Source organism: Microtus oregoni, unplaced genomic scaffold (assembly GCF_018167655.1).
Source record: "Microtus oregoni isolate MIOR12 unplaced genomic scaffold, Mior012 000067F_001, whole genome shotgun sequence".
NCBI classification, from domain to species: Eukaryota; Metazoa; Chordata; class Mammalia; order Rodentia; family Cricetidae; genus Microtus; species Microtus oregoni.
In genome coordinates this window covers 635,327-662,696 of record NW_024543954.1, presented here as the reverse complement: position 1 = coordinate 662,696, position 27,370 = coordinate 635,327, and the positions used below count along the sequence as shown (strand labels likewise).

Here is a 27,370-nt window from a genome sequence, read left to right as displayed (position 1 = left end):
CCTCCCCCGCCGCCTCTGCGGGCGCGCGCGCGCTCGTTCCCGGCGTCCCAGGCAGAAGCTGGAGACCAGCGACCGGCTGCGTGTCAGGCTCTGAAAGGGCGCTGCGAGCCCGAGAAGCGGGACCCTGAGAGGTTGCAGCTGGCGCGGGCCTGGCCGCCCCTCTGTCGGCGGACCGGGCCGCGGCGCCAAGCGCGGAGGCTGGGCTCCCGGGGCTGATGGCCATGGGCGGGAGCCGGAGACGGCAGCGGCGGGCCCCGCGGGCGGGGAGGCGCGTGGCCCACGGCCCCTAACGGCCCCGGAGGCCAGGCGTCCCCCCGCGCCTCCGGGGAGGGGGGCGTAGCCAGGCAACGCCCGGCGCGCCCGCCCATCCCCCGCTGCCCTTGTTTCCCTGGCTGGGTGCGAGGGAGCATGCCTGTGTCTGGCTTTGGCCAGCTAAGAGTTAAGTCGAGGGGTGTGGAACTGCCTTCCTCTTGGGGGCGTGCCCCCCTTCCCTGCTAGGCGGCTCGGCCCCCCGCGGTAGGGTAGGGTATGGCCCAGAGCCCGGGCCCGGGACCCGTGGTCCCAAGCGTCGGCCAGTGAAAGACGCCTTCCTCTTCCCGCCCTCTTCTTTCCCTCGCCGGCCAGCACCATGGGATGTAATATGTGCGTGGTCCAGAAACCGGAGGAGCAGTATAAAGTGATGCTTCAGGTAGGGCGCCTGGGCTGCTGCTGGGGCGAGGGGCGCAACCGGGCCAAGGAAAACTGTAAACCCCAGGGGAGGGCCACGTGGAGGCGGAGAGGCAGGTGTGGGAGGACGAGAAGGCTCGGAGAGGAAAAGGTAGGAAGTCGATTTCACCCTCATATTATGGATTGCTAGTTATTGGCACCCTGTGGGAACCAGCTAGGGATGGCATGAACGGGGTGGAGATAGGTGTTCCAGGTACATTACCAGGCACCCCAACCAAGGACTTCGAACCATGTGTCCAGATCAGCCCGGGTGGGAAGTTAGGATTTTGTCCTATAACTGAGAGACGCTCAGTGGCCCACGCGGGATGGAGGTTGCTTAGCAACGGGCTGGGTTCCCCGGCACTTGCTCCCCTGGTTGGACCCAGAACCAAAGAAACTGTAGAGTTTCCGCGAGCCAGAAGGCGAATCCCGTCCTGGCATGCCAGACTCAGTACGTCGACAATCGAGCTGGGTTTGGGTACCCATTTTCGCACCCAACTCACTGGTCTGACCCAGTCATGACTGTCGACTCCCGGGCCTCGGTCATCTTGGGTGAATGGGTGACTCCGGGATAGGTGGTGCCCAACACGCACTCTGCCTGCTAGCATCCGCTTTGGCCTGCCAGGCCTTGGGGACAAGGAGGGCAATGCGAGCGACTCCTGTGCTGCAGGAGGAGCCACCCTACGTGCTGCACGCTCGCACCTTGAGCTGAGCCCAGCCCCTCAGCCACGAGTGGGGTTTCCTTGCTTGTGCGTGGCGTAACTACGTGAGTGCGTGCCTGTGCTCTGTCTGTGTATGCGGAGGCTCTCCAACCCCGCGCGTGTGTACTTTTTGTGTGCACCCTGCGAGTTCTTTAGAGAAATGTGTCCCGGATGATGTTCACTGAGACGCGACGCACAAGGTCTAATTTTAGAGTGGTTGAGATTATCAGGAGGATCAGGATGGGCGCAGATGTGGGCGCAGACAGGTGAGTTTAAGTGACTTGTGTCTCCGCTACTGAGTTTGCTGATACTCAGATTGTTGATTAGAACCAGAGAACATGTGCGCGCCGGAGGGGTTGGCTCAGAGAGAACCTGTAGACTCCTGGACGAATAGTGGAAAAATTCCTTTCAGGAACGTGGCGGGAGTAGTAAGGGAGATGGTGTCAGTCATAGTGGGATGGTACTGAGGTGGTTTCGTGAGCCTAACATTCTTGCTATGATCTTACCTTCACTACTAGCAAGAATGGGAAGTAATGGGGGAAGAAATGGTGGGCATGGAGCGCCACGTTGGAGGAGGCGCTTCTGGTCATTTTTGTTTGTCTCTGTGGCCTCCCTTTTTCTATCCTCCCTAACAATTCCCTCAGCCAAACCCGCCCCGTCACTGTTGTTTTCTCCTCTTTTGTTCCCACTGTTTGGAGCTCTCACCTCCCTCACCTGTTCGTTGCCACACTTTTAGTGACTAAGAATCTGGAATGACCTAGCTGGAACCGACAAAAGGAATTCAGTAAAAACCCTTTGGATTCCAGAACTAGGGCTGCCTCTATTGGGGTTTCAATGAGCCGGAAGGCTGGGGTGACCCTAGGTAGGAGAGTCCCTGATGGACTTTTAAAAGAGAGCCCCACGTCTCACAGAAAGAACTTGCCCTCAGCTAGGTGGCTGGCTAGAAGGGAGGCCACTGCAGAACGGTCTTCATCCTCGGTGCTTAGCTCCCATGGGATGCTACTCTAAAATTTGGAAATAAACTTTAATTTCTTGTTTCTCCTTGACAGACCAGATGGTTTTAAAAGGCAAGAACTATTCTTTCAAATTAAGTAAAAACAAAAGGTATGAATGTAGAAACAATATATGGAAATCAGTGAAAGCTATTAGGTAGCCCAGGTGAGGAGCTTGTGGGCCTCAAAGGAGAGTTTTCCTTCAGGCCTGGACCCTACCAGATCAGATAGCAACTTTTGTCCTGAAAACCCTGGCAGTTTCCAGTATCTCTTCCTGCCTCCCAAGATCTTTTAAACATGTGCGCTATCCACATTGAGTGCCCTTTTTTTCTGTCTCTTTCAAAGTGACTTCATTCATGGCCTCTGCAACTTGCCTGTAGAGACTTTCTCACTATGACACTAGAACTTAAAAGAAAATTATAGTTTTATTAACATCAAATTCACAGGCATACAATGTTATCTTTTGAAAGAATACAATTCAGTACGTTTGGCTATTGTGGATAATGCTACAATGTATTGTAGCATTGTATATTGGTATACAAATGTCTGAATCCCTGCTTTCAGTTCTTTTGAGTAATACCTAAAAATGGAGTTACTGGATCATATAGTAGTTTCCAGTCATTTCTTCCCAGTAACACTAACACGAGCAATGTACCAATTTCTCCACATGCTTATCAACACTTTTAATTTCTGGTAATCTTTATAGCTATCTTATGGGTTTATAGCCATCTTTTGTGGGTTTTTTGTTTGCTCAGATGTAGTGCTGGGGATGGAAGCTAAGTACTTGTATGAGTTAGGCAAGAGCTCCACCATGGAGCCATACCCCCAGCTCTCTCATTGTGGATTTGATGGTTTGCATATCTGTTGGCTAAATGCTGTAGAGCATTTTTTTCTTGTGTTTATTGTATGCTTGCCTTTCTGCTTTGCAGAAGTGTCTGTCTTTATGCTATTATGATGGAGCATTCTAAGAAGCTTTGAAATTAGGAAGTAGTTGGTCCTCCAAGTTTCTTTCTTGCGCTTTTTTTTTTTCCAAGACAGGGTTCAGGGTTTCCTAGTAACTATAGAGTCTCTGTAGACCAAGCTGGCCTCAAACTCATAGAGATCTGCACACCTCTGCCTCCCAAGTGCTGGGGTTAAAGGCTTGTGCCACCACCGCCCAGCCCAATTTTCTCTTTTTAAAGATTATTTTGGCTCTACGGGTCCCTTGTTTCCTTGTGAATTTTGGGATCAACTTGTTTTCTGAAAATAAACTGGGGTTTTGATGGTGTGGAATTGAACCCATAGCTTAGATTGTAGAGTATTGCCTGCTTATTTGGGCCAGGTCTTTTTTTCAAATATGGCTTGTATTTGTTAAATTTGTTAGGATTTAGTCATCTCATCATTTTTAATTGTGTGTCAATCTTGTGGCCTGGTGCCCTCAGAGGCCACAGAGGGCATCAGAACACTGAACGGACCCCTGGAACTGACATTATGAACATTTGTGAGCTACATGGGTCCTGAGAACTGAAGCTGGGTCCTCTGCAAAAGCAGCCAGTGCTCTTAATTGATAAACCATCTCTCCAACCCAAGTATTTTATCATCCTTAATTAATATTATTGTAAGTGAAATTTCTTTTTAGGGCAGCCTTTTAAAGCCAGGTTAGTCTAGAACTTATATAGCAGGCTGGGCTTAAACTTAGAACAGTCCTCTTGCCTCAATTTCTCAAGTCCATGAGCCATTATGCCAGGCTTGCAACTGTTTTCTAGATTTCCGAATAAGATAGGACAGTCTTCAGTCACTGGATGTTAAAAAAGGTCCTGTTCTATGTCTCAGTCAACTGAATGGGCTGCAGCAACAATGACGACTTCTACCTCTGGTATCCTAGGGGACTTAGTGTTAACTATTAAGGAGGCACGTGGTACGTTCAAGCTGCTTCCATCAGGTCATCCACTGCAGACAAGCGCTCTCACTATTCCTTAACAAGTGGAGAAATTGAGGTAGGAAGATCAAGAATTTGAGACCTCTACTCCAGAACATGATCCTGTATTATTATAACAATAACTTAAATAAATAAGAGCAGGAGCTGATGAAACGGCTCAGCAATTAAAAGCACTCGCTGTACTTCCCCAGAGAAACTACATTTGATTCTCAGCACCCACATGGTGGCTCAAAACTGTCTGTAACCCTAATTCTAGGGAATCTGATGACTAGGGGAACACACAGGAAGTGCATGTGGTGCATTCATGCAGGCAAAATAATGCATATACATAAATTAAATTGTTAATTAAAAATCCATAGCTACCCTCCTTACTGGTAGAAAAAAAGTGAGCACATTTCTCTCTCAGATTATGAACAAGGCAAGGATGTGTGTTCTCACCATATCCACTCAATAGTGTAGTGGAGGTTCAAGTCACAACAGATTGGCAAGGAACAGAAAATGCATCCGAATTGGGAATAGGTAAGTTTGTTTCTATTTGCCAAGCAGAACTTTATAAAGTTTCAGGTGTGTACTACCACCTGGCTACTGGGTTTAGAAGGTTGAGAAAGTTCCCTTCTGTCCCTGGTTTGTTAAAAATTTTTATAATGGGAGGTTATTTTGTCAAATGCTTTTTCTGTCACTATTGAGATGGTTGTGTAATGTTGTTATCTATTTGACTGATAAGATCTGTTGCAGGCCCTTTAGCATGTCAGAACTTCATGCCTATGTGTATTATTTCAGTTGTGCCCTTCTAATATACTTAAGCAGGTTGAGTATCTTATGAAATACAAGGCCTTCCTCTGAAAGAAGGGGGAATATACCACTTCTCTTGATTAAAAAGGAAGTGTGGAAAACTGGATTCAGGATGCATCTGGTACCATGCTACAAAGCACCTTCTCAGAACCTTTCCTGATCTGCTCGCAGCCTCCACCCTTCACACCAGCAGGCCCTCTTGTCATTCCCGTGTCTCATCAGGTTGGTTCCAAATTCTGTTTGCCCTGTTGTCCTGGTCTTCCTAAACTTGTCATCCTTCTCTGACTCTGACGTGCTAGCTTACCTAACATGTATTGGCTTAGTAAATCAGACTCCACAAAGGTGCCTGCTCTCCACTGGAAGCCACCCATTCCTTTCGGGGAGCATTATGCCCACCTGCAACATTAGAGGAAGGGTGAGTTTAGGACAGGCCTAAGACTAAGCCAGCTCTCTCCACCCCCACTCCTCCAGACTAGGTTTCTCTGCGTAATCAATCCTGGCTGGCCTTGAATGCAGATATCCTCCTCTCTCTCTCTGCCTCCTGAGTGCTGGAATTAAAGGCTTGTGTCAGTACCTCCCTGACAACTTTAGGTGGTCTCGAAAGGTTTTCTTCCAGTACTTGCTTGCTGACTGCCTATTGTGACAGCCTCCATCCCAGTTGTTGGATCTGGTGGAGACTCCTTCCCACTGCCCAGCTCAAGAAATTTGGATCTGCTTGCCACCTTGCATCCTTTTCTGAGTTTTTTAAAATATTTATTTATTTATTTATTATGTATGCAGTGTTAGTTTCCATGTCTGCCTACAGGCCAGAAGAGGGCACCAGATCTCATTAGAGACGGCTGTGAGCCACCACGCGGTTGCTGGGAATTGAACTCAGGACCTCTGGAAGAACAGTCAGTGTTCTTAACCTCTTAAGCCCCCTTTTCTGAGTTTTGAGGGCTGTCTGATACTTTGAAATAAATTGACAGGAAAATAGCAGTTGCAGGGAGGGGCAGTGCAGTAGGGGTATCCAGATCCTAGGGTATGACACCAATCACTAATGTCTCTGTTACCATGGTTTTACAGGTATGTAGACATAATATACAAAACCTGTTTCACGTCATATTCCAAACACATGCAGTTATCATATGGTAAATACCTTAGTTAGCTTCAAAACAAAGAATGTCATGTTTACACATGTACACCCCTCAGTAAATGTGTTTATTTTTAGCCCTGTGGCCTGTGCGGCATCTCCATGGTCTAGTTGTTTTCTTTTCCTCCATCAGGTTGATGTGGTAAGTAGGTAAGAGTAGTTCAGCCCCCAACCCTTACCTGTGGGCAAGTCCATGTGCTTCAATTTCCCTACATGGCTGTGTGTCTCAGTTTCCCCCACTTGTTAAGGAATAGTGAGAGCACTTGATGGAAGCAGCTTGAACGTACCTCCTTCATAGTCAGCATTGGGTCTCCTGCGATAGCAGAGGTAGAAGTCATCATTGTTGCTACAGCCCATTCAATTGATTGAGAAACAGTACTCTAGTGACTGAAGACTTTTATCTTATTCTGAGAGCTTCTCTACTATGAAAGAAAAGGGAAGTAAAAAACAGAGGAAAGGGCTCAAATTATGAGGAAGTATAACATGCTGGGTGAGTTAGGAGAGGGACAGGGACAAGAGTAGCCCCATAATTTGCACTTAGGAACAGGCTGAGAAGTTGTAGGCCCAGATGTCAAGATACCTTCCTTTTTTTTTTTTTTTTTTTCCATTCTGTCTGATCTTCACTACTGCTGGGAGCAGATAACATCATTCTGCTTAAGGCTAACTGTGAACCTTGCCCTTGCTCTACCAGGTTATCTGAAGGTGCTGGGAACTTTGGCTCCTGGCAGCTATTTATTGTGCTAGGGAAAACTGAACAAACACCCAAAGGGCATGCTTTCAGGAAGTTAGCTATTGACCTTAGGGCATTCCTTCTTCCTGTCAGATGGCCTCTGGAAAGGCTGGGAGAGTGATCTCAGTCAACTCGGAGTCAGCTTTGGGAAGGGAGATAGTACTGGAGATTGATTTGGTTTCTAAAGGAGTTTTTGTGGAGGAGTCTCTCAATTCATGACCCCCTCCTTCACCCCAGGTTTATCCCCTCCCCCTCCCCAGGCCTGACTTCACTTCTGCGTAAGGAAGATCCTTGTTCAAATGTAAATCCAGATTAAGGGTGATGGGGGGGGTGTTTGTTTGTTTCCGGAGTATGCATTTCCTTCTCACAAGCTGGGAGTGGGGTTGCTTTCCTGATGCTTTGAGAGCTTCAGATGGGAACTTTGGAGAAAAGGACAGTGGAAGTCTCAAATTACTTCAGTGTCGAAGTGCAGTGTTTTACAAATAAATGGTAAGACCTTACCACAGACCTATTAAATTAGAAATCCAGAGGGCATTGTCTAAATCAGGTCTATGCTTCTACGCTATGTGCAGCTGACTCTTTTCACCATCCACACTCACCCCCCCTTTATAAAGATTTATTTATTTATTATGCATACAAGATTTTGCCTGCATGCCTGCCTGCAGGCCTGAAAAGGGCACTGGATCTCATTACAAATGCTTGTGACCCACCATGTGGTTGCTGGGAATTGAACTCGGGACCTCTCTGGAAGAGCAGTCAGTGCTCTTAACCTGAGTCATCTCCAGCTCCCACCCACATTCCTTTAGAACATACAGGCAACTCTGAAGATACCCACTTCAAATACTCCAGAAGATCTCACAGATGCAATTCTCTTGTCCTTCTCTGCTTGCCAGCCCTTGAGAGGTGGATAGGAAGTATGTATACAGAGAGGTTGAGAGTGCTGAATGAGCGGCCATACCCTTTCACGGCTTGGCAAATGTGGATGGAATGTGTGCTGTGTCCATGCTAGAAGTTAAGGCATTTCATAGCCACCAGTGGAATAATTCAATCAGGCAAGGGTCAGCCCCTGTGAAAAGAAAGAGAAAGTGCACCTTATGCCTGGCATGGTGATACACATGTGTAATCCCAAGATTGGAGAAGCAGAGGCAGGAGCTTCATGGCAATACAGTGTCACAAAGTGTGCTTTATAAGGGGGCCTTATTTGCAACCACTACCCGGATTATGTGATGAAGCTGGGCATCACTAACCTTGGAATACAGTGGGGAAGAAGTGAGTACACTCCCATCACATGGTTGGTGCTCTTGCCAAAATACTTAACCTGAATCTTCTCACAGAGAACAAGTCAGCAACTGTAGATTTTGGTATATTCTATATATATATATATATCTATATTTGGTATATTCTATAAGAACTCTGCCAAGAGCCCCATGTCATGAAAGGTGAAAGGAAGAAGTGATAATAATAGGTTTAAACAAAGTAGGTAAGGGGCAAAAGTGTGCTTCTTGATTTGATCCAGGATTAGAAGAAATTATAAGGATGTTATGGTACATTTGGAGAGTTTCAGAAGTGTCAGGTGGGATTGATGATAAATTATATGATAGTGAATAGAGTGGTTCTAATGCTTCTGCAAATATGAGTAAGTGAAAGCAGGTGCATTGTGGGAAGAGCTGGGTAAAGTGAACATGCAGGTGTTTATTCTTTTTGGAAGTTGACAGTCTTCGAAACCCTGAGTTGGAGACTTCTGTTAGGCCAGGGGCAGGTGGGGGGGGGGGGGACGACAATAAACCCTCCTGTTGAGTACCTGCTGTGTTTATTCGGGGATTTCTTCTTTTCATTTTGTTGATTGGCTCAACTTGACATCCCGATAATACCTGTCTGGGCCTAGGCTTCCAGCATATCTCTCCTGTGTACACCAGGAGGTCGGTGGGGAACTGGAGGCTAACTTCCTGTTTCTTTTCTTCCCAGCCTCAGATTCCTCATCTGAAGAATGGGGTAAGCAGACTGATTGTGGCACCCAAGTTCCCTAGAAATGATGTAGCTTCACTGGTTATGTTATTCATGAGGGTGCAAAGGACCATTTCTCAAGCCATATAGGAACTCTTAGGCCTTGCAGGATATCCCGAGGTAGGGCTCTTTTCTTTTGGCCCCATCTCCTCTTTGGTTTCTGGAGACCCGGGACTAGGCATCCCAGCCCAGAGCGCAAAGAGGCACTCTCTGACACTGCAGGGGTGGGGGATGGGAGTGGTGAGACGGGGAACCTGTTCTGGGAATCCCTTTGATACCTCTATGCACCTGCTTACGCCTCGCCTCCCCCCCCTCCCCCCAATTGCCGCTGCCGCCACAGCTGCAGCCTCAGCAGCAGCAGCAGCAGCCGCCGCCACACTCCCTTTGTCTGTAGCTTCCGATCCAGAAGGCGGGGCCGCCGCTCCTGGGGCCCCGGCATGTCTGCCACCACTGCGTGGTTCCACGATCACAGGGTCCTGTTCCCTGCCCCTTCCCTATCACTGGCTTTAAGAATTTTTTCTTCCACTAGTCCTCATCAGCATCCATCCCTTACCGGGCAAAGTGCCCCTCCACCCTCACCAAAAAAAAGCAAAAAAACAAACAAACAAACAAAAAAACCACAGAAACAAAAGGAGCAGGTGTCCTGAGTTGCCCCCATCCACCTCTGCAAGAGCTTCCAAGGAAGGCTATGCCTACTCAGACTGAGCTTCATAGGCTATCTGCCCCAACCCCTCAGTTCCTTTTCCATCTAACCTGTCCCCCTCCCAAATCTGGTTTCTTGCTCTTGCTTCTCTCTCTTGATGATTTTACTTTCCAACCAGACAATGTCTGGGTGCCCCAAAGTCCACTACTCAATTTTCCACTTCATGACCTCCCTCTCACGATCTCAAATTAGGAATCATTCGTAATTAAATTCAGCAACAGCTGGGCATAGTGACTAATTCCTTTAATCCTAGCACTCAGGAGGCAGAGGCAGGTTGATCTCTGAGTTTCAGGATAGCCAGGGCAATACAGAAACCTTGTCTCAAAAAAAAACCTATAAAATAGGAAACAAACAAACAAAAACAAAACCCAGCAACAGTGGTTATAGGATACTCAAATCGATGGCTCTTATTTAGTGTAGATGGAATGGGGCATTGGTATGTTTGTGCATCTCAGAACTTTCTCGCTACAAGCATGTGGTGACCCAGCCTGTAATCTTAGTGTTTGGAAGGCAAAGAAAAGAGGGACAGGAGTTTAAAGATAATATCTGGGCAGGGTGGTGGTCACCAACACCTTTAATCCTAGCATTTAGGAGGCAGAGGCAGGCAGGTTTCAGTGAGTTTGAGGACACTCTGGTCTACAAAGTGAGTTCTAGGACAGCCAGGACTACACAGAGAAACACTGTGTAAAAACCAGAAAGAAAAAAATGTCTATATCTGCATTTCCATTTCTGGTTAAGCCCCAACTTTGGAGTTGTCTCTCAGCCTTCCTTTCTTTTGTAAGGACATCCCTGGTCTCTGTGGACATCGGAACAGCTTTCATTTTCATTGTGGTAAAATACACATGAAGAATGTGCTATTAGTGCTATTTCATCTATTCACAATGTTCAACCACTAGCTCTGTCATTCCAGAGTGCATTCATTGCCTCCAAAGAGAACTGATACCCATTAAACTGCCACTCCCCACTTACCTTCCTTCAGCTCCTGGCAACCATTACACTGTTTTTGTCCCCATGGATTTGCCTGATGGAGATGATCCATTTAAATGGAATGCCATACAATATTTCCTTTTGTGTCTGCTTTCTATTGTTTAATATAAACCATTTTTAAGGTCCATCCATGTTCATACATCTTAACAGGTTCATCTTTCCATTCTATGATAGAACAACACATTTAGTAGACCCCAGTCTACTTGGAACTTGCATGTCCATTTGCCTTGTATTATTGGATGTAATCTGTCTGTCCCCTCCCACTGCCTTTCAAATATATATATATATATATATATATATGAAACTATATATACATTTGAAACTATACACACACACACACACATATAGTTTTTTGAGACAGGGTTTTTTCTGTGTAATAGCCCTGGCTGTCCTGGAACTTGCTTTCTAGACCAGGCTGACTTCAAACTCAGTATGATCCACCTGCCTTTCCCTCCCAAGTGCTGGGATTAAAGGCATGCACCACCACCTCCCAGTTTGCCTTTCAAGTGCTAAAACTAAATGCATATGACACTATGTTCTTCTTGGTGGTATATTTAAAAAGTGGTTAATTTTGTGTTAGGTGTATTCTACCACAATAATAACACTATAATACTGCCTCAGATGTCCTTGTGATTAAGTTTGATTAGTTGCCTTTTCTTTCTTTTTTGTTTTTTTGTTTGTTTTGTTTTTGTTTTTTGGTGGGTTTTTTAGGTTTTTGTTTGTTTGTTGGGGTTTTTGAGACAGGGTTTTCTATGGCTTTGGAGCCTGTCCTGGAACTAGCTCTTGTAGACCAAGCTGACTTTGACAGAGATCCACCTTCCTCTGCCTCCCATGTGCTGGAATCAAAGGCATGCGCCACCACTGCCTGGTTTAGTTGCCTTTTTTAAAAGGCCTTCCTAGTTACTTTATAGAAAACTGACTATTTTATACTTTGAGGTAAAATTCTGTTGGCTATGTTTCTGGAGGGGATACTAACTAAGTCAGGCTGGAATGAGGAGTGCCCAATGTAATATCTGGAGATGGCCACTGGGCTTGAGATCCCTGTTCCAGCCAAGGGTTCCAAACTTAGCATCAAATCAGGAAATAAGCAGAACTGGATGCTGAAGAGTCCATCATCCAGAGGAAACAAAGTCCCAGGCCAGGGAAGTGGCAGTTGCTGAGGACTTCAGTACAGAGTTGTCTGTGTGTGGTGCTTTGAGTACTTCTAATGTTTCAAAAAAGATGTGACTGTACAAAAGCGATGGTGCTAGTGCAGGATGAAGGAGCAGTTGAGTAAACAACTGTGAGACTTGGATTTGACTGCAACACTGTCCTTGGGCATTGCTGGCAAGCAGGAATTTGGCACTGGAGTGGGTTTGGAGATACATAGGAAGTGTTGATAAAAAGTATTCTTCTGGATTGTTACAAAGTACGTAGGTTGTACTTGATAAAGGAAACATTTTGTTTTCTGTCTATAGTCTCCTTAGTAAGTAATGGAAACAAAGTAGATTCCTTTCAGATTGCTCCAAAGGAGGGAGGTTCAGGCTTGGAGGTACAGGCTTGTATTTGATGAAGAAAATAATTTTTAACCTCCTCCTCCCTGCGCCCCCAGTAATGAAGATGCTCACTGATCTGTTTCTAAACTATATTCTCAGTCCAGAAACCTTTTCCGGTGTTGAATTTTTTTCTTTGAGACAGGATTTCATGTAATTCAGGCTGGCCTCAAACTCAGATCCCATTTGCCTCTGCTTCCAGAGTGCTGGGATTAAAAGTGTGGGCTACCACCTTTCAGCTGTTCAGCCCTTCTTATATAACCCAGGACTATCTCTGCCCAGGGATGGTACCACCCATTAATGGTCTGGGCCCTCCCACATCAATCATTAATCAAGATGATATCTCTCAGATTTGCTTACAGGGAAATCTTATGGAGGCGTTTTCTCAATAAAGATACTTTCCCCCAGATGTGTCTAGCTTTGTGTCAAGTTTAAAAAGAAACCATTACAATTGACCGCTTGTAATTTGACACACAAATACACCATTTTTTTAAGATTTATTTATTTATTATGTATATAACATTCCATGTATGCTTGTATGCCAGAAGAGGGCGCCAGATCTCATTACAGATGGCTGTGAGCCACCATGTGGTTGCTGGGAATTGAACTCAGGACCTCTGGAAGAGCAGTCAGTGCTCTTAACCTCTGAGCCATCTCTCCAGCCCCCAATACACCATTTATTAAGCTATAACCTTTCATTTCTTGTTTATTGCCAAGATCTCAGCAGCATCAACATATCAATATAAAACACATTCCAAACTTTAGACCCTCCCACAGTTGAGGCTGGAGAGATAGATGACTCCTGAGAACTTGGGTTCAATTCCCAGCACCCACAATTGTCTCACAATTGTCTGTAACTTCAGTTCCCAGGGATCCCACACCTTTACATGGACATAGAAGCAGGCAAAACACTAATGCACATAAAATTAAGAAATAATCATTAAAAAAGAAGTTCCAAGCCGGGCGGTGGTGGCGCACGCCTTTAATCCCAGCACTCGGGAGGCGGAGGCAGGCGGATCTCTGTGAGTTCGAGGCCAGCCTGGTCTACAAGAGCTAGTTCCAGGACAGGAACCAAAAGCTACGGAGAAACCCTGTCTCGAAAAATCCAAAAAAAAAAAAAAAAAAGAAGTTCCACAATCTTTGAAAATTCAAGCATTTTAAAAGTTTAGTTTTGCTGGTTGTGGTAGCACAACATTAATCCCTTAATCCTAACACCGTCGAGTCAGAGGGTTTGTTGCCAGTCTGGTCTACAGAGGGAGTACCAAAGCTACACAAAGAAGCCCTGTCTCAAATATACAAAAATAAAAGTTCAGTCTTCTTAAAGCATCCAAAGTCTCTTCCTTTAACATCGCTCAACTGTGGGTCCCTGTATAATCAAAAATAAACCAGGGCACAGTCACAATCTGAACAAAGGAAAACCAAACTTCTACCTGTAAATAATTTAGTGTCTAATGTTGGGGAGTCACTCGTGATCTTCTGGGCACCTCCAAAGGGTTTGGGTCATTTCTCAGGCTCCATCTTAGAGCTGGCTTCACTTCAAAACTTCTGCTGGTTGTGTGTGTGTGGTCCCAGGGAAGTCCTAGAGAGCAGCTTTAATTTTAAAGAAGTAGGTTCTAATACCAGCAAAAGAATGCCAATGAGTGTGAGAGAAATCAGGTGACAAGGAAAAACAGGTTCCTTTATGTGGGCTGCCACTAGAAGGTGTGGCCTAGGTTTAGGGTGAGTCTTCCTACTTCAAATGAGCCATCTCTAACAACCAAGACTAGCCATTACACCCACTGAGCCATCTCCCAGTCTCCACTTTTTAAATTTTTATTATTTTTTAAAAATTTTTAAATGAGGGCTGGAGAGATGGCTCAGCGGTTAAGAGCATTGCCTGCTCTTCCAAAGGTCCTGAGTTCAATTCCCAGCAACCACATGGTGGCTCACAGCCATCTGTAATGGGGTCTGGTGCCCTCTTCTGGCCTGCAGGCATACACACGGAAAGAATATTGTATACATAATACATAAATAAATATATTTAAAAATTTTTTTTAATGATTTCTGGTGTATGCATTGTGTGTATGTGTTACATGTATATGTATGTACAGTTGTTTATGTGAACCAGCCAATGATCTTCCAGGATCTACCTTCCTCAGTCTTCAGTTCTGGGGCTCTGGGCACATGCTTTTACATGGGCACTAGTAATTTGACCTTAGAACCTCTTAAGTGTTGAGCCCTCTCTCCAGTCCTCCACTTCGATTTTTGAGACCAGAGTTTCATCTGGCTTGATACTCAACTGATAATTCACCTAGGCTAGCTGGCCAGTGAGCCCCAGGCATCCTGTCCCACCCCCTCAGTTTTGGGATTACAAATGTCTCTCTCTCTCTCTCTCTCTCTCTCTCTCTCTCTCTCTCTCTCTCTCTCTGTCTCTTTCAGGTTTTCAAGACAGGGTTTCTCTGTATAGTCCTGGAATTTCTGAAACTCACTCTGTAGACCAGGCTGGTCTCAAACTCAGGGTGGGTCTTGCCTCTGCCTCCAGAGTGCTGGGATCAAAGATATGTGCCACCAATGTTCAGCCAGCCCTAGCATTTTCCTTAACAATGTGCTTTTCTTAGTGTTTTATTGCTATTTTGTTTGTTTTTGAGAGGGTTTCTCTGAGTATCCCTGGCTGTCCTGGAACTCAGTCTGTAGATCAGGCTGGCCTCAAATTTCTGAGTGCTGGGATTAAAGGAGTAAGCCACCACCGCCTGGTAAAGGGACATTTTCTCAGTTGAGGTTCCCTTTTCCCAAATAATTCTAACTTGTGTCAAGTTGACATAAAACTAGCTGCACAGTGTTCTAGGGATTGAACTAAAGGCCTTCAAGTTTATGTGGCAAGCACTTTCAGACTAAGCTATCTTAGTCTGAAAGGCCTACACAGTCCATGTGGCCTATCTGTACTGCTGTGTAGGCCTTTATCCCCCATGATCTTGGGCATATAAGATTATTTATTGTGCTCTATTCAACACATTTGCCCTCCATTTCTGTGGAGGGCAGATCCGAAAGTTGTTTGAGTGACAGACAGGTTAACAATGGAACATTACTTCCTGAGCTTGCATGATGTGGCAGAATAAAGGCCAAGAAGTGACAAACAGGTGTTGAAGAGTGTAGGCAAAGTTTTTCTGTTTCCCCGCAGTTACTCCCAAATAACCACACAGAGACTTATTATTGATTATAAATGCTTGGCCTTCGGCCTTCTCCTTCTGGCCCTTCCTATTGCCTGGCAGCCCAGGCCTGAGATGATGTGGTGCCTTGGCTCTGGCTCGTGGGCGAAACCTCCTTCTGACAGTGAAGATTGAACTCTGGCCTAAGTGACTTGAGACCTTCTTGACTTGACTTTGCACGCAGACAAGTATATGTGAATAAGGTACAAGCACTTATCCCAGCCTTGCTTTGGGACATGGCAGCCTCCACACTTAATGAAGATAATCATGGCAGAGCTGAAACTGCCCATGCACCACCCTTGATCTTTCTTTCTCCCAGAGGGATTCTGTGTACTGAGTTTCGTGCAGGTTTTCTACTGCTGATGCCTTTAAAAGAAGCAAGTGTGAATCAGATAGTGATACTTGGTAGAGGCAGGAAAATAAGAGATTTCTAGGCTAGCCTCTCCATAGAGTTGAGAGGCCAACCTGAATAACTTGTTGGGATTATGTATTAACTCCCCTGCAAAAAGAAGTACATGCTCTCCCATAAAGTGTGCAACTAGCTCTTATAACTTAAACTAACCGTTTCTATTAATTTATATACTTCCATATGGCTCATGGCTTGTTACCTCATCTCCTACATGTTATGCTTTCTCAGAGTCTTCTAGAGACTCTGCCCTTCTTCCCAGTGACCTGCTTGGAAATCCTGCCTAGCTACTGACTGCTCAGCTTTTTATTAAACCAACCACAGTGACATCTTTACACAGTGTAATCAAATATGTTGTAACACATACATGCTCTTAGTGGTTTAGTGTCCCCAGTCCCAACAATCCTAACAGGCATTTTTTTCATTCAGTACTGGGATGGTTTGGGCTACCTTTCCTCTGAATGGCTTTGCTGCCCTTTGATGTCCTTTGCTAAGTAGCTACTGAGTTGTTTTGTTTTGTTTTTTTGGTGGCTGGAGAGACCGCCAAGGGTGCTGGGAACCAAACTCTTGTATTTTTGGTTGTGAGCCTAGCCTTTAACAGCTGAGCCATCTCTCCAGCCCATGAGTTTTGTTTTTTTAGTGCTATGTAATGGTTTTCTTTGGACTAGTACTTATGCAGCCTCTTGTCTCAAATGCTTCCATTTTTTTTCTATTGTTTTCCCCAAGTTTTCCTACACCCCATACACACTGTTCATTCCCAAGGCAGCTGTTTGCCTTGTTCCAATTACATTTCTGGTATATTTGGATTTGTTTGGAGCTTGTAACAGGTGACAGTGCAGAGAGCATCCTGAGTGTCTTTTTTGTTTTGTTTTTCGAGACAGGTTTTCTCTGTAGCTTTTGGCTCCTGTCCTGGAACTAGCTCTTATAGACCAGGTTGGCCTCAAACTCACAGAGATGTACCTGCCTGAGTGCTGGGATTAAAGGTGTGTGCCACCCACCACTGCCCAGCCAGCTAAGTCTCAGTGTGAATGAAGAGGGGAGGCTGGTGGAAGCCTGACTAAATTCTATGCTGTTTCCCCCGCTCCCCCCAGTCCTGGAAATAGATCCAGAGCCTTGTGCATGTTAAGCAGATGTTCTATCACTGAGCTACATCCCTAGGCCTGAATACCTTTTACAGAATAGTAGCCTGAGCCGGGCGGTGGTGGCGCACGCCTTTAATTCCAGCACTTGGGAGGCAGAGGCAGGCGGATCTCTGTGAGTTCGAGACCAGCCTGGTCTACAAGAGCTAGTTCCAGGACAGGCTCCAAAACCACAGAGAAACCCTGTCTCGAAAAACCAAAAAAAAAAAAAAAAAAAAAAATAGTAAAAACAGAATAGTAGCCTGAAGGTCAGAAATGCCTCATAACAGTTGGGGACCATGCAGGCAGGGTTTCATGCAGGATAAGAGCTGCCATTGTCTCTGGCCATGTACTTGACCCCACACAGCTTTGTGCAATGCCTTGTATATTTCCATCTTATTGAGAGCCTTTACCTGCTCTAGAAGGATTTCTTACTTCTACCTTGTAAGATTCTCTGTCCTATCTACCTTCACCAGTTCTTGAGGATTACCATGGCCTGAAGACAGAGGAGTTCCAGGGGTGTGGCCACCACTTGGGTCAAGAGAGCCCTCTAGCCTGTTATAGGCAATCTCTCTGGCTCCTTTTCTGAGGTGCTAAGACTATGGTATTCCCAGCCCCCACTGGCCTACCCTGCAAGCTCTTCCCAGTGCCTGAGCCTGGTTTCCATAGTAACACGGCTGCTGGGTAACTTAATGATTCCAGGGAGAAAGGCATTCCTGCGGTTATGTGTCACCTGAATATCCCACACTGTGCTTGTGTTTGTCTTCCTGTCCTGGGATTTCAGGGTAACTCCTCCCACACAGAAACCCCCAGTTCATCTCTCTGACCTCTTCTGCCTGTTTGTTAGCAGATGTTACAAAACAAAGCTGAGGAGTAAGCCGGAGCACTGTGTTGGTTTCCGTGCTGTAAGCACTCTACTATAGCCCATTTCAAGCCACTACTGTGAGCAGAGTAAAGAAATGTGTTTGCTTCCAGACACATAGAATGGAAATGATGCCAAGCACACAGATGACAGTAAAGTGTAATAAAGCAATTAGAGAGCCAGGAGGCTTAGTCTTTATTGCCTTTGTTCTTAATTCCATTCATTCAGTTGCAAGTTTCTCAGTCATAATGTTGATATTAATGTCTTCTGACTCCAGCCACTTCTGGGGAGGCCATTCCTCATGTCCTTGTCAAAAGCTTTTGACACACACCTTTCTAGTGTCCTGTGCATAGCCCCTTCCCCGGTCTGCCTGGCTAACTGTGGCCTCTACAGTAGACTGCTTTTCTACTCCCCTCCTTCCCTCCTCCTTCCCCCTTCCTGATCTCTAATTTCAGCAAAATTAGAGATCAAGGTAGAGGAGGCTGACCTTGAACTCCTGATTCCTCTGCCCTATGAGTACTGAGTGTTCCATCACACCCAGCTCCATCTACTTTTTAGAAATACTATTCTAGAAAATGTCTTGCCTGAGAAAAGCTGTTTCACTTGAAGATGTTCCAGTAATTCTATTTTAAGAAAGACTTATTTAGTGTGATAACCACAGATTACACAAAGATGCATGAAAAATGCCCAATTCTTTTTTTGTTGTTTGTTTTGTTTTTCAAGACAAGGTTTCTCTGTGTGCTGTTCTGTCACTCACTCTGTAGACCAGGCTGGCCTTGAACTCACAGAGATTCTCCTGCCCCCTTGCCTCCTGAGTGCTGGGATTAAAGGACTGTGCTATCACCACCCAGCTGCTATATTCCTTATATCAAACATTGGAAATGGCCTCCTTGCTAAGTAACAGAGACAAAGCCAGTAGGGTTTGAAATATCTGCCCCTACCTTATAATTCACAGAGAAAAGACTGCCAGGAAGTGTGTCCACAGGGCCACAGCATTCCATACATCCCTGAGATCACAAGCAATTTTGCTTTTCTCCAGTGGACTAGTATTTCTCTTGTATTCAGACAAGATGGAATTTTTGTTGTTTTGGGACTTTTGGGGGAGGAGGGGACAGAACCATGTAGCACAGTTGACATCAAACTCTTGATCTTTAGGTTTTTAGAAACAGGGTTTCTCTGTAGCTTTGGAGTCTGTCCCAGAACTAGCTCTCAGACCAGGCTGGCCTCGAACTCAGAGATCCACCTGCCTCTGTGTGGGATCAAAGGTGTGTGCCACCACTGCCCAGCTTACAACTGTGTTTTCTCCAGCCATAGCTAAGGGACTTCTCTAGTTCCCTGCAAGTGCTTCTCTCCTTGTTCTGTCCCTAGGATAACTAACCTCATCTGTTTTCTTTCTTCCTTCCTCTTTCTTCCTCCTTTTTCTCTTATGTCTGACAGGGTCTCTTGTAACCCATGCTGATTTGTTCTATAGCTAAGGGTGACTTTGAACTTCTAATCTTCCTGCCTCTTACCTCCTTTTTCTGAGGTCTTGTATTTAATACAGTGTGGTGGCACAAGCCACTGTACCCAGCTCTTGTTTTTTGTGGGGCAGAACTTAGGCTTTTGCTATGTATGTCAGACTGACCTCAAATTCACAGTGATCCTCTCCAGCCTCCCAAGTATCATTTCTATTTTTGGCTCATCACTTTCTTTGCACCTACTCAAGGATGCTGCCTATCTCTCTTCTAGGTGGGGGTGATGCCTGGTGCCATGCCAGTTAGCTCATCCCAGTGAGGAACAATGGGTATGGTCTTCTCAGTCCAGAAAGGTTTGTTATCAACTGCTATCTCCAGAAACTGCTTCCTGCTTACCTTGCAGGCCTTTGACAAGTGCCCTGAATTGTGGTGACATCTGTTTGCTATGTTACATTGCTTTTTTTTTTTGTCCCATATCCAAGGAAGACCTAAGAAGTGAAACAAACCGCTCCAGAACTTAACAGACTCTGGCTGGGCTGAGGGTAGCCTTCTGCCAAGAGGTACTTGCTCCATACCCAGCTGGAGTTGCCTGCCAGCTTTCCTACCCAATGATGGGTTTCCTTCCTTTTCCAGCCAGGGTCTCAGCCTGTTTCTGTCTAAAAGAATACCCCTTTCACCTCCACTCCCTGCCCATCATTTTGCTTTTCCTACCTAGCTGTTCCCTGTCCTGTGTTATAGGAAGGTCGCTTGTTGGTTCCCAGCTTCTCAGCCCCGAAATAATCACACAGAAACTATATTATTTAAATATATAGACCCATTAGCTCTAGCTTGTTATTTGCTAACCCTTACATCTTAATTCAACCCATTTCCATTAATCTGCATCACCACGAACGAGGTCATGGCCTACCAGCAAAGTTTCAGCGTGTTTCTCCAATGGCTCTATGGCTTCTTCCTGACTCCGCCTCATTTCTCCTAGTATTCAGTTTAGTTTTCCCCACCTAGTTGTGTTCCCCTATAGCTCTGCTATAGGCCCAAAGCAGTTTCTTTATTAACCAATGATATTCACAGCATGCAGAGGGGAATCCCACATCAGTCCTGCTTCTGCCTCAGGCATCTTCCTTTGCCCCTCAATCTGACCACTGTGCAGGCTCTCCTTGACTCAATTTGTTCATTGGCTAAGCCTCACTTTGCTCAACAGAGACAGTGCTGTGTCTCTCTTAAAGTTGTCAGGACTTTGGATTTCATGGGTACTCAATTTTTGGAGCCCTGCCTGCAACCTGGTGCATAGCAAGTGCCCAATAAATCATGCTGGCCTTGTAAGATTCACCATTTGGCTCCTCTTTTAGGACACTTTGCAATTCCAAAATTTTTTTTGTCAGGAAGCTTGCAAGCTGGCATTTCCTTGTACATTTTTACTAATTCATTCTATTCCGTGTGTCCATTGCTTTGCTGTACTTGGTTATCTTTTGGCCCTGGTGTTAGGTGATCACAAATTGACACTGAGGTTGACTGATTTGTCTCAGTCATCATCAAGGGACTCTGGGTCTTCTAGATGCTAGCTCTGGCCTCAGTGCTGCCAGAGGAGAGGCAGGTCCTGATGGGAGGATCAGAGAGCTCTGAATGGTTCCTAGTAGAGGAGGACTACAGATGTTTTGAGATGATGGCAGAACTTTCAGACCCTGTACAGATACTTAGTCACCTGGCTTTGAGGGAGTCACAATATTCAGAACTCTGGGTTGGAGGCTGATGAATGGGGTCTGCCTGGGAAAGAGGGCACTAGGGGTAGCTAGAGCTGTGGGTAGAAAGATATTTCTTGGTTGAACAGGTCTGGGTGCTGGTTAGCAGCTCAGGGTCCTGCTGGCCTTCACCTCCAGAGGGGAGAAGCCGGCTCATGAGGGTTCTCACAGAGGCATATCTCTGCCACAGGTGAACGGGAAGGAGCTCTCCAAGCTGTCTCAGGAGCAAACCCTAGAGGCCCTGCGTGCCTCCAAGGAGCCCCTGGTGATCCAGGTGCTGAGACGCAGCCCCCGTCTGCGGGGGGACAGCTCCTGCCATGACCTTCAGCTGGTGGACAGTGGCACTCAGACCGACATCACCTTCGAGCATATCATGGCACTGGGCAAGCTGCGCCCACCCACCCCACCTATGGGCATCTTGGAGCCGTACGTCCTCTCTGAGCTGTGAGTTGCCCTCAGGAGGGCCTGGGTCCTGCCTCCTGAGAGGACATGCCACCTGGGGCAGTTGTCCCCATGTGACCCACAGGTGGCTTGCTTCAGCTCTAGCCATAGTGGGGAAACTCAACTCAGCTGCCACTCTTGTACAGGGAGGAGGCTCCTTGACTCTATAGCTGACAGTGGCACTTGGGCTCAGAAACCTCCAAGGTTCTGTCCTCAGGCTTGGCATCAGCTGGCAGAAAGGCTAAGGGGAGCCTAGGTGCTCAGGACCTGGCTGTTCATCCATCCTTTTTCTTCTTCTGCCCCATCTTCTCTGCCTCCTCACAAGCATCTCTCCTTGAATCTTCTTGCATCCCTTGTCTGTCCCATTCTTTCACCTGCTCTGAATTTCCTCTATCTCTTCGACTTCTTTCTTTATCCCTCTTAAGAAAGGCCTTCCATCCTGGCCTAGCTGCCATGACCATGTGAGCGCATTGACTCACTCTGCTCATCCCACTGGGAGGCGGTCCTGGGAGCCCTTTGTTCCGAGAGGTAGGCCAAAGGGCAGTGCACAGTTAGTCTAACTTCAGGGCAAGGAGGGCAACCCTTCCCTGGAGGCAGAGGGGTGCTTGTCTGCTCTGCAGAAGGCTGGGGTAATTCCTGAGGGTTCTGCATGAGTGGGAACAGTGCTGAGGCAGCCTGGGCACTTAGCTCTGGAGAAATCAGCCCTTGTTCTGGGAACTGGGATGGGAAGAACTAGGTGTGCCTGCCTAGGTCCTTAGAATGGACCCCTGTGAGCTTTGATTTAAGGAGCATTCCTGATCCTGCCACAGCTTTTGTGTAAATCAGAAAGGAGGGTTCTACAAGCAGCAGCTTGGCCACCTTCCCTAGAGAGCACATCAAGAATAGGGTTCTCTGTTTACTACACTGGGACTGGCCAGCTTGGAGCTAGGGCTAGGGTGCCAAAGAAGCAGATGGCCCATCTGACCCCCCCTTCTCCTGGGCAGCCCCCCCATCAGCCATGAGTATTATGACCCAGCGGAGTTCATGGAGGGCGGCCCGCAGGAGGCAGAGCGAATGGACGAGCTGGAGTACGAGGTGAGCCTAGTGGCTGGCCTGGCCCTTCTGCCTGGCCAGAACCTGTAGCCAGCAGGAGTCTGAGCAGGCTCACTTTCTGCAGCTCTGCCCAGGCTTGGCTCCTGCTGCCCCCTGGTGGCTGGGCCTCATGACCCTTCCCAGAAGAGAGCAGCCTGAGTCAGGGAGGGTGTGGGTGAGGTGGTGTATTCCTTCTGTCTGTGTTGGTGACTCTGTGTCCCATGCATGTGTTTGTCCTGTGTGTCCTGTACATTCTGTGTCTTGGGCGTTTCCTGATAGGGAAACCACTGAACACTTGCATCATTTAGGATGGTAAGAGAAGGGAGCCCTCAAAGCCAGGAGCAACATACTAAATTCAGAGAACGGAAACAGAAGACGTGGGGCTGCTGCGGGCTAGGATCTGAGCCAAGGTTGCAGCCAAGTCTGCAGGCGTCCCCGCTCATACACTTCAGTTCTTTATAACTCTACTTCCTCCCTACCCCTGTGGCAGGAGGTGGAGCTGTGTAAAAACAGTCACCAAGACAAGCTGGGCCTGATGGTGTGCTACCGCACAGATGATGAGGAGGACCTGGGCATCTACGTTGGAGAGGTATGGAGAGGTGTTGTGGCAGGCTGTGGCACACAAAGCCCCAGAGCTGTTCTAGCTGAGCTCTGTGGACTCTCTACAAAGCCTGTCCAGGATTTAGAGCGGCCCAGAGGCCTAACAATAGGTTTTGGTAGATTGTGGGTGTCAAGGCCAGGGTAGCTGTGGTTTCAGTATATCCAGGTAGACAGTGCTAAACACCCCACCTTTTCTCTCCCTACTTCCTTCCCTTTGGCAGATGTCTATCCAGCAGCAACCCTCCATTAGCACTATCCTACTAAAGCTACCCTTCCAAATGGAAAATGTCCCGCTGCCCAGAATATCCCAGACTTGATGTATGAAGAAGCATCTAGCTACATGCCAGCACCTAGCTCCTGCCCCCCACCTTAAAAAAGCCTCTGAATTGGGTGTGCTCTCTGTAATCCCAGCACTTGGGTGTGTCAAGTTTCAAGGTTACCCTTAGCTACACAGTGAGTTTGAGGTCAGCCTAAATTGCTGGAGACCTTATTTCAAAAACACAAGTTAGGTATAGGTAATGGTGTTTTTAAGCCCAGCACTCGAGGCAAAGGCATGTACATTTCTGTGAGCTTGAGGTTAGCTAGAGCTACATAGTGAGACTGTTTTTAAAAAAGAATGAGGGGGGTATTCTGGAAGGATGGTTTTTACTGCTCTTTCAGAGGACCTGAGTTCAATTCCCAGAACTCAAATAGGATATCTCACCAACACCTCTAACTCTAGGGATCCAATACTTCTGGACTCTACCAGTACCTATACTCATGTGCATATACATACAAAAAATAACAAATTTAAAAATAAGATAAATCTTTCTCAAAAAAGTTGGATACATAGTTCAGTGCTAGGTGCTGCCCTGGCATACACAAGGTTCTAGGTTCCTTAACACAGAAAAAAAGAAAGACTTTGCAAGAGTATAGCAGTGCAAGGGATAGAGGAAAAAAGTGTTGGGTAGGGGCTAGGGAGCTACTTCTGGTCATTCTGTTTCTCCCAAGCTGAGGGAGCAAACTGCCTGGGCCCACTGTTCTGCCCCTGCTTCTGAGACCTTGGAAGCTGCTACTCTGAGGTGAAGTGGGAAAGTAAGCAAGTCTGTTATTTGCCTTGGGAGCACCCCAAGATAAGGCTACCCACACACACTCACTTGCACTGAAAAGGACACCATAGGTGCACAAGTCCCCAAGATGCATGTGTCCTGCAGGTAAATCCCAACAGCATTGCAGCCAAAGACGGCCGGATCCGTGAGGGAGACCGAATCATCCAGGTGAGCGCTTGAGCAGGTTGCCATGCCTGCCCTGTGGCAGCCCTGTTCTCTCTCTCCATGGTCCATCCCTAGATCTTTTCTGCTGAGAACCTGGCCTTCTACCCTGGAACCTGGACCTAATCTTATTTCTGTTCTGGTTAACTGCCCTGAGTGACTCACGTGTATCCCTATCAGTACCCCCTGCCCTCTTTCCCTCTATTTCTGCTCCCCCACTCTTTGAGCACACATGCTCTTGCACAGTCCAGGCCATCCTTTCCCCTGATACATTTTGCTTATTTATGCCTTCCTAGAGTTCAAGAGCCTGTCCTTAGCACAGTCAGAGCCCTCCATTAGCATTCTTGTTGATTGTCTCCCTGGACCTCTGCAGATTAATGGAATGGATGTCCAGAACCGAGAGGAGGCAGTAGCCATCCTGAGCCAGGAAGAGAACACCAACATCTCCCTGCTGGTGGCCCGACCTGAGAGCCAGGTGTGTATGTCCACCTGATTGGGTGACAAAGGGCCCCTCAGAAGCTTTCTGTCTTGAAAGCTGCTGGTCTGTTTGACTTCACTGAGAGCATGGTCTTAGGGCAATGTGGAGGGCATTGGGGAAGCCTTTAAAGTGTTAGCTAGCTCATGTTTGTCTCTGCAGCTAGCAAAGCGGTGGAAAGACAGTGACAGAGATGACTTCCTAGATGACTTTGGGTCTGAGAATGAAGGGGACCTTCGTGCTAGGAAGCTGAAGTCACCCCCTGCCCCGCAGGTAAGGAAGGACAAAGACATGCTAAGTTGGGAGGGCAAGAGAGAGGGAGGAAGGAGAAAAAGGGACTTTGGGTGGACATGGTCTCCCAGCCTGGGCCTAGAGAGGAACAAGCCATGAGCAGAAGCTCTAGTCCTACTGCATCACACTTGTGTGTGGGAACCTAACTGACTATGTTTGTCATTTCTGTCCCAGACTGGAAATGATGAGAAGGGTGCTCCTGATGGGGGCCCAGGCTTGAGCAACAGCCAGGAGCTGGACAGCGGGGTGGGCCGGACTGATGAGAGTACCCGGAATGAAGAGAGCTCTGAACATGACCTGCTGGGGGATGAGCCCCCCAGCACCACCAACACTCCTGGAAGCCTGCGCAAGTTTGGCCTGCAAGGGGATGCCCTGCAGAGCAGGGACTTCCACTTCAGCATGGACTCTCTGCTGGCTGAGGGGGCAGGACTGGGTGGGGCTGACCTTCCTGGGCTCACTGATGAGGAGTATGAACGCTACCGGGAACTACTGGAGATCAAGTGCCACCTGGAGAATGGCAACCAGCTAGGCAACTTCTTCTCCCGGGCCTCCAGTGGCAACGGTGCCCTGGATGTCAACCGAAATGAGAGCCTAGGCCATGAGATGGCCATGCTGGAGGAGGAGCTTCGGCACCTAGAGTTCAAGTGCCGCAACATTTTGCGGGCACAGAAGATGCAGCAGTTGCGGGAGCGCTGTATGAAGGCTTGGCTGCAGGAGGAGGAGAGCCTCTATGACCTGGCAGCCAGTGAGCCCAAAAAGCACGAGCTGTCTGATATCTCTGAACTGCCAGAGAAATCAGACAAGGATAGCACCAGCGCCTACAACACTGGGGAGAGCTGCCGGAGCACTCCGCTGCTCATGGAGCCTTTGCCTGAGATCCCCCTGAAGCGATCTGCTGCGGGCAATTCCAATTTGAACCGGACCCCTTCTGGCCCTCCTGTCACCGCCCACCCCAAAGGGGCTTCTTCACCTGGAAGCCCTGCCAAGTTCCGATCACTCTCTCGGGATCCTGAGGTGGGCCGGAGACAGCACTCAGAGGAGCGTGTCCGACGCAGCACCAAGACAGGTGTTACTCTGGAGCGTGTAGTTCCCGAAGGCAGCCCTTACCTCTCCAGGCGTCATCGTGGCCAGGAGAGTGAGCATTACCAGAGCTGTGTGCAGTTGACCCCACCACGTACCCTGGAGGATCTGGGCCATGGCTCCTTGAGCTTGGCTAGTGGTCCTCGGGTGGGTGGGGTGGTGGCCGCAGCTGTCGAAGTACCCCGCATGGAATGGAAGGTGAAGGTGCGAAGTGATGGAACCCGCTATGTGGCCAAGCGGCCTGTGCGAGATCGGCTGCTGAAGGCTAGGGCCCTGAAAATACGGGAAGAGCGCAGCGGCATGACCACTGATGATGATGCAGTGAGTGAGATGAAGATGGGCCGCTACTGGAGCAAGGAAGAGAGGAAGCAGCACCTGATCCGAGCACGGGAGCAGCGGAAGAGGCGTGAGTTCATGATGCAGAGCCGCCTGGAGTGTCTGAGGGAGCAGCAAAATGGCGACAGCAAGCCTGAGCTCAACATTATTGCCCTGAGCCACCGTAAGACCATGAAGAAGAGAAACAAGAAGATCCTGGACAACTGGATCACCATCCAAGAGATGCTGGCCCACGGTGCCCGCTCAGCTGATGGAAAAAGAGTCTATAACCCTCTGCTCTCTGTCACCACTGTCTGAGCTGCCCCAGCAAGAGCCCAGTCCAGGCCTAGAGAGCCTGACCCTCACCCTCCCTTAGAATCTAGTGTGTGTCTATGTGTGTGCTTGCACGCTGTGCTCATGCACACGCCTGTATTTGTATGTGTACACAGGACTTTGGTAGTAGAAAGCCCCTAGAAGGGACACTTCTCTTCCACCTATTTCCTGCTCCCCAAGAGGCTATGTCAACAGCCAGCATAGAGGGCATACCCATAAAGGCTACCTGTGTGTGCCTGCATGTTTGCGTACAAACAGTGCTCTTGATATGTTCTTGGAGACAGGAAAGTCCGTGCAGAGAGAAGTGAGGTGGACTATCTTAAGCACAAGAAAATGTCCAGCTTCTTGCTGAGCATGGCCTCTTCCTACCCCTGGAAGCCGCAGTTCCTTGTAGACAAAGGCAACCCTGAATTTTGTGGTTTTTCTCCTTTTCTGTGCTTGCCAATAGTTGTTTTCTGTTTTGTGGACCTGCTCTAGGGGTTGGCAGATCCTTCAGGCAGCCTGACAAAGGTGGACCCCACCGAGTGCTGGCTGGGAAGGAGGTTGGGGGGAGGAAA

General features: G+C 47.5%; 1 protein-coding gene across 7 annotated transcripts; it reads left to right on the top strand.

The window, feature by feature from the left end:
- LOC121440303 (PDZ domain-containing protein 4) lies at positions 1–27,370 on the top strand. 7 transcript variants are annotated; one of them, XM_041641105.1, is made up of 9 exons: positions 1–688; positions 8,936–8,962; positions 21,148–21,383; positions 22,382–22,472; positions 22,960–23,058; positions 24,263–24,325; positions 24,693–24,794; positions 24,957–25,067; positions 25,260–27,370. In XM_041641105.1, the coding sequence occupies exons 1-9, from the start codon at positions 629–631 to the stop codon at positions 26,796–26,798; spliced, it is 2,328 nt and encodes a 775-aa protein (XP_041497039.1). In that variant the 5' UTR covers positions 1–628; the 3' UTR covers positions 26,799–27,370. The 7 variants fall into 7 exon arrangements, with proteins under 7 accessions (XP_041497039.1, XP_041497038.1, XP_041497042.1 ...); XM_041641104.1 differs by having other exon boundaries at positions 21,148–21,401; XM_041641108.1 differs by lacking the exon at positions 8,936–8,962.

What these genes read in the sequence shown, in the direction of transcription:
- LOC121440303 (XM_041641104.1), top strand. Translation starts at nt 629, where the DNA reads ATGGGATGTAATATGTGCGTGGTCCAGAAACCGGAGGAGCAGTATAAA. An exon ending in AGTATAAAGTGATGCTTCAG is followed by an intron (nt 689 to 8,935) that starts GTAGGGCGCCTG and finishes TTTTCTTCCCAG; the next exon opens with CCTCAGATTCCTCATCTGAA. An exon ending in CCGTACGTCCTCTCTGAGCT is followed by an intron (nt 21,402 to 22,381) that starts GTGAGTTGCCCT and finishes TCTCCTGGGCAG; the next exon opens with CCCCCCCATCAGCCATGAGT.